Source organism: Betta splendens, chromosome 22, assembly GCF_900634795.4.
Source record: "Betta splendens chromosome 22, fBetSpl5.4, whole genome shotgun sequence".
Classification (NCBI taxonomy): domain Eukaryota; kingdom Metazoa; phylum Chordata; class Actinopteri; order Anabantiformes; family Osphronemidae; genus Betta; species Betta splendens.
Window position 1 is genome coordinate 1,645,627 of NC_040900.2, and position 9,178 is coordinate 1,654,804.

Below are 9,178 nucleotides of genomic sequence, written 5' to 3' on the forward strand. Positions count from 1 at the left end.
ACACACACACACACACACACACACACACACACACTGTATAAATACAGAATGAGCAGACACATCAGAACCAAAGCACAGACTTCTGCTCCAGGTATGAATCGGGGGCTGTGGGTCGGACTGTATGCGGTGACACGTTCTGATGTTTGCTTCTGCTCTTTCTCCAGGAGAAACTTTACTGCACCTGCCAACAAGACACAATGAGTGACCGTAAGTTTCTCTCATACATATTTAAAGAGTTCTGCAGCTGAGACGCTGCACGTTAGTGCATTGAGATCATTTTGGACAAAACGCATCAAATCGTTTGAACTAATGTGAAATGCAGAAGAAAGTTTTTATTTATTTGCACACATGCTAGTTTGTCAGTTTTCTTTATTAATATGCACATTTCTAACGACTTTTCTTGTGTTCCCATCAAACAGCCAAAACGGTGAGTCTGTTTTTCTTTTCTTCAGCTGTGACAAACACCATGAAAACGTTATTTACTGCTGTTTCCTGTTTCAGGCTGATAAAGCAAAGAAGCCTGATCAGGCCGGAGGTCCAGGCGGAGTAAGACCTTATGCTTTCTATTCTCTGATTCACTGGGTTCTTGTTATTTTATACCAGTGCTTATTTAACTTCTCTCTTTTAGGATCCTGCCAAGTGTGCAAAGGTAAAGCAGAACGTTGCATCTCTTCCAACGACCCCTCATTCAGGTGAGCAACTGACCCTCCGGCTGTTCGCAGGGGAAGGTACCAGAGAAGAAGGGAGAGCATGGAGGCCACGTCCCAGGACACGCCCACGGCCAGGAGGCCAAGGAGAAGCACGCCGCCGGTGGAGCCGGCCGTGGCGCACATAAATAGACCCAGAATAAAGTAATCCACAAAAAGTAGTTTGTTGTTTCTTACTGAATTCATTAAAACCGCAACAGATGATTGTAATGCTTGATAATTGAATGTTGAAGAATCTCAACAATGTGCAGCAGAGTTGATGAAAATTTATGTAGAAGTCAGTGAGCTCAATCCGCTGAATAGACTGGAGCGTGTGTCGAAACAGAACTAGAGGCATTTCCTCTCCCCTGGGGCCGGGGCGTGGCAGAGTACACATCACTATTATTATTAACAACATCAGCACGTCATCATAGTCGGACACGGCTCCTGATCAGCTTTAAGCAGAGCAGCAACCAATCACAGGTTGCTCATATAAAGACATTATTTGGAAATAAAGTTCAAGTGTATAATTTTGTGTGACTTATTAAACATATCAAACTCAGCAGCAGTGACTGATGATGTTCAGGTGTGTGTATGATTCAGACTTTAACTCACTATTCTGATGTCATGATGTCATGTTTACGTCATGTTTGATATTTTTATTTTGAAGCAGGGCTGATTGATGCCTGACACAGAAGGAAAAACATGATTGGCCGTTTGGCATCACTCAGATTTGCATCAAGACAAAACGTTTTCTATGTTAAGACTTTTTTTCACATTTTGGTCGGTGGAAGTTCTGGGACAGATCAGTGTCTAAGAAATAGGCTGCAACCAGTTATTAGTCCATCACAGTTGATTGAGGGCGCTGGGTCACAGCTGTATGCTGTGAAAGAAAGGACACAAATGGATGTTTTAACATGTGCAAACGGTTTCTGTATAAATGCTGCATTAATACGCTTGCATCGTCTACCTTGTTTCTAGAAGAGGCCGTTAACCTGCTCAGTCTCAGGGTCCAGGTCGATATCATAGAAACAAGGCCTGGTGGGCAGACCAGGGATGGTGGGCATCTAAGGAGTGGGACACGGAGAGCAAGCAGCTATTCATTTATCAATGCATTGACTGTGACACGTTCATTTGGGCCAACGGTGCCCAGTTTATTTACCGTGCCGACCAGCGGGTACAGGAAACCAGCGCCCACACTGGCCCGGATGTCCCGAATCGGCACGACGAACCCGGTGGGGACGCCCTTCCTGTCTGCCTCATGAGAGAGCGACAGGTGAGTCTTTGCCATGCAGATTGGGAGACTGCTAAAGCCCTGAGGAAGAACACGAATAACTCAAAACACAGATTCTCCCACCGGCAGCAGCTACAAACACTTGGCTTTAGGCGGCGCCGACCTGCTTAGTGTAAAGCTCCACTTTGTGTTGGGCCTCTGGCAGCAGCTCGATATCATCTGCGCCATAGATTTTCTGGGCAATTATTCGAATCTTGTCAGCGATAGGGAGCTGAAATTAGAAATCCACAGTGACATCAGTGTTTTTCAGCGACCAGTATGAGACGTACACCAACAGTGTTTTCATACTGTACCTCCAAGTCGTAGAGGAACTTGAAGCTGCTAGGGGCTTCTGAGGCCCTGTGGACCGCTTGACCCAGTGCCACTGCTCCGGCGCCGCCCTCAGCCCAGTGAGAGCTTTGCACTGCGTCGAAGGCGCCTGCAGACTTGGCCATGCGGCAGATCAAGTCCAGTTCGGCCTCGGTGTCGGTCCTGCAGGAGGAAAAGCCATTAAATAGAAACCTTCTCCCGCTCACCGGTGACGGACCAGGCAGCTGAAACCTAAACCATGAGCGTGTGTGTGTGTGTGTGTGACTTGCTTGAAAGCGTTGACGGCGACCACCACAGGAACACCGAAGTGCTGAGCGTTTTCTATCTGCTTCCTCATGTTGCTGCATCCCTTCTCCAGCAGCTCAAGGTTCTAGACCAACACACACTTTACTTTAGGACAAGCTCAGCAGAGCGTCATGAACCAGCATTAAGATTCAAGAGATTTTAGACCTCTCGAATTAAACATCACAGCGTTCAACAGCATTGTAGATCAATCCTTTTTTAGTCATTACCTCCTCAATATATTCCTTCGGCAGAGGCATCCCAGCAGTGACCTGAACAAGAAGAAGCCACAATAAAAGTTACATAAAACTACAGGAAACACAGGAAACCACCAAAAAGAAAACAGAAGCCTCACCGTTGGCCCTCCTCCGTGCATCTTCAAGGCTCGAACCGTTGCCACCAACACCACCACGTGAGGCCTGAGGCCTGAGTAACGACACTTGATGTTGAAGAATTTCTCCATGCCAATGTCAGCACCAAAACCAGCCTCAGTCACTGTTGGACACATCCCCCAGGCATTAAAAAACACAGTAACACACGCAGCTTAATGTCACACCACAAAAGAGAATCTGTATTACTAATACGTACTACTTATGTGCAGTGTAAGCAGATAATAATCTGCAACTACTCCATCCAACAAGACATTAATACATTAATGATGAAAATGTGCTCACTTACCCACAAAGCCTTCAGGTCCAACCAGCTTCAAAGCGATTTTATCAGCCAGGATGGAGGAGTTGCCATGGGCGATGTTGGCAAAGGGGCCGGCGTGGACAAACACGGGGTTTCCCTGTGGATGTGCATTATACTAAACTCAGAACTCACGGCTATGTTCTTTCTGGTGCTAACACAGATTTGGACAACAAAAATCCAACCACTGAACCAACAAACAAACAAAACAATGAGGCTCCACGTCGGTTACGTTGAGCTGGGTCTTACTCGCCTCTAGGGTCTGCATCAGGTTTGGCTTGATAGCATCCTTCATTAGCACAGTCAGAGCCCCACTCACGCCCTGCAGAGCACAAGACACCATCACAGGAGGCTTGAACAGGTCTTCACAGGTCGGGGTGTGAAGCAGACTCACTAACCAGGTCCTCCGTGGTGACAGGCTGTCCGCTCCGGCTGGTGGCCACAACCATCCTAGCCAGACGCTGCCGCATGTCCTCCAGGCTGCTGGTGAGGGCCAGCACCGCCATGATCTCACTGGCCACAGTGATGTCAAACTGAGCCTGAAGAGTGGGCGTGTGGAAGAGGAATTGTGTGTCATCTGATCAGCAATAACTTCCAAGTCGTCGTCCCAGGCCTTGCTTACCTCTCTTGTGTATCCTTTTTCAGTGGGCGACTGGCCGATAGTGATCTTTCTAAGGAATCGATCATTTGTATCCAACACTGAAAGGACAAAGTCCTCAATAAATACAGTCCAAAGCACAGAAGAGCGACTGAGCCAGCTGACGTGTCTTTAAGGTCCATACCTCTCTGCCAGGTGACAGAGCTGGGCTCTATGTCCAGGCGGGCAAAGCGGGTGATCTCTTCCTCTGTGAGAGCGGAGGGATCAGTCTTCTCTATGCCCAGTTTCTGCATGTACAGAAGACTGTGATGTTACAGGTGCCCTGTGAATCACAATCTACTAGTCAGAGGTGGTCGCTTACTTTTAGTCTGTTGATCTGAATGGGAGAGAACTTCCTCTGTCCTCCAGTGAGTGGAACCAGCCGGTTAAACAGAGCCTGCGTATGCAGACAAAGAGAAGCGGTCGGCTCACTCATGCACTGTACCCACAAACACTATTTACATCAAGGAACAGAGTGTCCACCTTGTCAGACTGTGTAGCCTCATGGAATAGACGGGCGTCGATGGCAGCAGCCACCAAGTTGTTGGCAGCTGTGATGGCGTGAATGTCCCCAGTGAGATGAAGGTTGAACTAAGAACAAAAAGACTATTTAGCAAAAGGTTTCTCTATATGAGCAGCACAGCTTCTAGTGTAATACCTCTTCCATTGGAATGACTTGGGAATATCCACCACCTGCAGCTCCACCTGTAGACAAGATGCAGAACTACATATGAACCCACCAGTAGAACACCTTGACTCCATGTGAAGCACCTGCTCACCTTTAATGCCGAACGTCGGCCCCTGTGAAGGCTGCCGCACACAAGCAAAGACGTTGAGCTTCATGTGGGCTCCCAGAGCCTGAACGAGGCCAATGGTGGTGGTGCTCTTTCCTTCCCCCAAAGGGGTGGGCGTAATGCTGCACACAAATTCAATTAAAACAGTGAACACAGTCAAAACTGAATGTTTCCCGCACACTGAAGTCGTTAACCAGTAGCAGCACCTACCCAGTGACCACCACATATTTGCCGTCTGGATGGTTACGCAGGCGTTTGGTAACGCTCAGCTGGACCTTGGCCTTACTCTTGCCATAGAGCTCCACCTCATCGGTGAGGAGACCCACCTCTCGGGCTAGACAGTCAATCGGCTTGGCCACACAGGAACGAGAGATCTCTATGTCACTGTTAGTAAAAGAACCAAAAGAATGAAGCATAGATATCCAACAAACATCCAGCATGTGAATGATCGGAGTCAAACCTTGGCACGGGCTTCTGGAGGCTGAGCTTGTTGTAAGATATGTTCCACTTCCCCGGCTGGTGTCTCTCCAGGAAACGCTTGGCACTGAGCACTGTGTTCTGCACAAACACTTACAATCAGGTTCTGAGCTAATATACACTGGAATAATAGAATTAATGCACTTACATTGTCTCAACAACGCTGCATGTTCATATGTATATATAAAACATCAGATTGGTTTTATTCGTTGGACGCATACCGACATCAGCATGGCCACAGTCATGGGTCCCACCCCACCGGGCACAGGGGTGATGAAGCCGGCCTGCTCCTTAGCTGAGGCGAAGTCAACATCCCCCACCACCCGCTTCCCACTGGACTTCGTCTCATCTGAATGACACACAGAGACTCTTTATGTAAACGCCAGCACAACCAAACTCTGCTACATGTTTAGAGCAGATTAAAAACCTGGTATATGGTTGATGCCACAGTCAATAACCACCGCTCCTTTTTTGATCCACTCTCCTTTCACCATCTCTGCTTTCCCAATGCCGACGACCAGAATGTCTGCCTGTCCCACCTGGACAAGCAGCAAAGCACACAATTAATAAAGAAATTATAGAAAGACGAAGACATAATACTTTTGATAAGACTAGCTTTATTTATTTCTATAGAATTATGATGATATGTCTGAGAGTTTTGTCGTTGCACCAGGAGGATGCTACTGTTATACCTCTCCAGGCAGATCAGCTGTTTTCGAGTGGCAGGTGGTGACAGTAGCGTGGCTCCACAGCAGCAGGTCGTGCATGGGGGCGCCCACAATCTTACTGCGACCAATCACTACTGCTCGTTTTCCTGCCACTGACACGCCTATGAACAAGGAAACAGGTCACTGAACGCACCATGTTCAGTCATAGTCTATACCACAGACGTCTGCATCTATGCAACATTTACCGGTCTGTCGGATTAGCTCCATGCAGCCATTTGGTGTGCAGGGGATGAAACAGTCACCCAGGTCACCACGAGCCAGCTTCCCTGCATTTATACTAGTTAGTCTGGAGAAGAACCAAAACACTCGTTAGATTTTCCCAAAGGAAAATACATAAACGCATCAATCTGCATTAAATGGTGTGTGTATGTTTACCCATCCACGTCCTTCTCTGGGGCCACAGCGTTGGTCACCTTCTCTGTGTCCATCTTGTGAATCGAGTCCAACGGCAGCTGCACTATGAGGCCGTGAACAGCAGAGTTCTCATTCACCTCTGTGATAGCGTGAAGTACCTACAGAGAGACCACAACTCTCAGCTGCGTGTGTGCACGGGTGTGTACAGTATATATATATATATATATATATATATATATCACAACCACTGAGTGTTTGTGGGGATACAGAGACACAACAGGATAAGCTGCACTAACGAACCTCCTCCTCTGTTGCCGTCTTGGGGAGTCTCATGTGTGTGGCATTTATTCCAATCTGCAAACAAATAAAAATCTTTGTTTAGGTCATTTTGGACATTTTGACTGTGGAAATTAATAGTTCCCAAAAATGATATTTACCTCTGCTGCTGCCTTTAACTTCATGCTGATGTAGAGATTTGAATCATCACGGTCACCGACCTGAAAGATACAGTACATTAGATCAGTTTAAGGAGACGGGTCATAGTTCCTGCTTCTTGGATCTGATTAGGTTTTCCTCCATGAATTTATTAATAAATTAGTAATTAATTAATTATAATGACTACATTTTCTGTGTAATGTTGAGCACACATACACAAACCAAATCTTTACCTGTCAAGTACCTTCAGCGAAAAGGCAATAGGAAAACACAAAACAAGATTAAACAGTCAAACATGCAGAGCCATGTTTAATCTTTGTCCCATGACGACCTCCACCTGCACTTACCTGTAAAACTACTAGACCAGGTCTGAAGTTAGGATCTTGAAGTTTCATCTCTTCGACATCTTTCTTCAGACGCTCCCTCACTTGCCTGAAAGAAAACAACACATCACAGAATAAAGCCCAAAGTGAACCCTTTACACATAATTATAACGAGAATGGGAACAGGGTATGAACACTGAACTTACAGGTTTGTACCTAAATACACACTGTCTGATTATGTCATTGTTACTCTGGTTATCAGGATCAGATCAGGCTTAATCAGCTGCACAGGGCAAAACCAGGACAAAAGAGGTTGTTACTACTGATCACTGGTCTTTGTCTTTGCTTATCAAACTAGAAGATATTCCGAGTCTTGGCTGAGCAAAGAGATAAGCAGCAGCAGAGCCTTTAAGAGACAGCGATTAGTAAACAGAACTAATCAAAGACAACAGACAATGGCTAAGAGGAACAGAATCAATTTTTAGGTATTTTCTAAAAAACAAACAAAAAACATGCATTTTCTCTAAACTGTATTTTCTAAAAACTAATGTCTTACACAGACACTTTATAAAACTAATCTTTACAACATCATCTACCTTGATAAAATTTATGACCGATTTCTGGTCACTGATCAACTAGGGTCACATTTGTAAAAACAATTATTCAATACACAGAACTCAGATGAAGTGGCGATGGTTCCAGTGTTTATTAAACCTTTTCAAAGAAAACCCTGTTGGATCACAAGCAGCAGGAAACATTTAAATTCTGTAAGCATTACTTATCATGAACAATCAGTAGTATGTCAGCTTTTGTTTTAGAGTTAATGAGTCTGTCTCTATCTAATGATCGGACCACAGGTCTGAAGTCAGGCGGTGCGGTCCGTCTGTGGGGCGTAAAATAATTTAACTAATGAGGACCATGAGGCAGTTAACAGGGCGCAGGCTGTCAAGTCTTGTGACAGCCACATGCAGCCTGAAACTCCTACACGTTCTGTTTCTGCTGACAAATATTTTGCAAACTTGGTAATAACACATTTTTTGAATGCATTCAGATTTTGCACTACTGCAGAAATGAGAAACCAGTTCTCACACTGCCTTCACCTATCAAACTACAGTACAGGCAAATGAGGGTTTCTGACAGCTTCACTGGTCAAACAGAGCAAAGATCATATCATACGGCCACAGCTGCTCATGTAATACTGCAGAATACATTCCAAAAGCATGAGCAATCAGACTTTACGGAACATCGTGAAATTACTAAGGGTCAAGGGTCAGTGAAATTACAGGTTCCTCATTTCTACTAATGTTAACTATTATCAGGAAAGCAGCCTGTGCAACAGTCAAAGACCCCAATGAGGTTCCTCAGTTAATAAATATCCACAGCAGACCCAGACCCCCACATGTTTAACCAGTTATTTGCCAAGTTATGAAGTCGTTTTATTCTGCTTGTACAGTCAGTTTCTAGGACTATACAATACTTTTTAATGTTGTTTTAAAACGCATCATGTTAGAATTGGTTGCAGTTCTTGTCTCTGAATGCAGGAATCCTAGCTTCATTGCAACATTAGCTGCCTGCTTAGCACGGGACGTCACACAGACACGCTTCGTCAGATTCTAATCGCATATTCGTGCATTCAAATCTAAAATCAAATCTAATACTTACGCTGAAACCTCCTTCCCGCTGATGATTTGGGCTGACATCTTGAGTGGCCCTGGAAATCTGTGTGGCTGCCGGTATCTTCTGCCTGACAAGACCAGGAGCACGACTAAGTTCTTCTGAAACTTAAGTTTATTCAGAAACTGTCGTGAGTGGCTTCATTAGCAAAACCAGCATTACCGCTATAAAAGATACGTAGTGACCTTCGGGAATAGCGTTAACGCACGAGCTCTGCACCAGCGAGCGCGTGGATGTATTATGGAATTAAACAACCATGAGTGCGTAATACGTCAGAGGAAGGTGTAGCTACTGGCCACCCGCCTGACAGCCAATCAAACGCATACTGCTAGACCATGTTATCCAATGAAATTCAGTCTTACTGTTCGTCCCACCAGGACAGCTATTGGGCAGAGAAATAGACCGAAACGTCGAAGGTCAGCAGAGGGCAGTGATGGACGGACCTGGAATATGTATGCAAATTAAATTGTTACTAAATAAAAATAATAATAAAAA

The 9,178-nt window shown here is 45.4% G+C and overlaps 1 protein-coding gene across 4 annotated transcripts; it reads right to left on the reverse strand.

The window, feature by feature from the left end:
- Positions 1-41: 41 nt before the first annotated feature.
- mthfd1b (methylenetetrahydrofolate dehydrogenase (NADP+ dependent) 1b) lies at positions 42-8,943 on the reverse strand. Of its 4 annotated transcripts, none has more exons than XR_008693723.1 (29): positions 8,672-8,942; positions 7,034-7,118; positions 6,689-6,748; positions 6,552-6,605; positions 6,273-6,409; positions 6,083-6,183; positions 5,862-5,998; positions 5,597-5,708; positions 5,391-5,518; positions 5,153-5,250; positions 4,903-5,076; positions 4,678-4,814; positions 4,557-4,603; positions 4,382-4,489; positions 4,221-4,295; positions 4,044-4,146; positions 3,884-3,960; positions 3,660-3,800; positions 3,515-3,583; positions 3,250-3,361; positions 2,927-3,066; positions 2,802-2,843; positions 2,559-2,659; positions 2,274-2,451; positions 2,084-2,191; positions 1,849-2,001; positions 1,657-1,753; positions 1,464-1,569; positions 42-181 (listed from the first exon to the last, which is right to left on the reverse strand). XR_008693723.1 is itself a non-coding variant. In XM_055505949.1 (28 exons), exons 1-27 carry the CDS (start codon positions 8,707-8,709, stop codon positions 1,664-1,666), a joined length of 2,805 nt encoding a protein of 934 aa, XP_055361924.1. In that variant the 5' UTR covers positions 8,710-8,943; the 3' UTR covers positions 43-181; positions 1,657-1,663. The 4 variants fall into 4 exon arrangements, 2 of the variants coding, with proteins under 2 accessions (XP_055361924.1, XP_028995677.1); XR_003784517.3 differs by lacking the exon at positions 42-181 and adding an exon at positions 1,331-1,372; XM_055505949.1 differs by lacking the exon at positions 1,464-1,569 and having other exon boundaries at positions 43-181; positions 8,672-8,943.
- Positions 8,944-9,178: the final 235 nt, after the last annotated feature.

Coding starts and splice junctions, on each gene's coding strand:
- mthfd1b (XM_055505949.1), bottom strand. CDS start 8,709: ATGTCAGCCCAAATCATCAGCGGGAAGGAGGTTTCAGC. Junction 4,490..4,556: donor AAGTCATTCCAATGGAAGAG/GTATTACACTAG, acceptor TTTTGTTCTTAG/TTCAACCTTCATCTCACTGG. Junction 2,192..2,273: donor AGTTCCTCTACGACTTGGAG/GTACAGTATGAA, acceptor TTCTAATTTCAG/CTCCCTATCGCTGACAAGAT.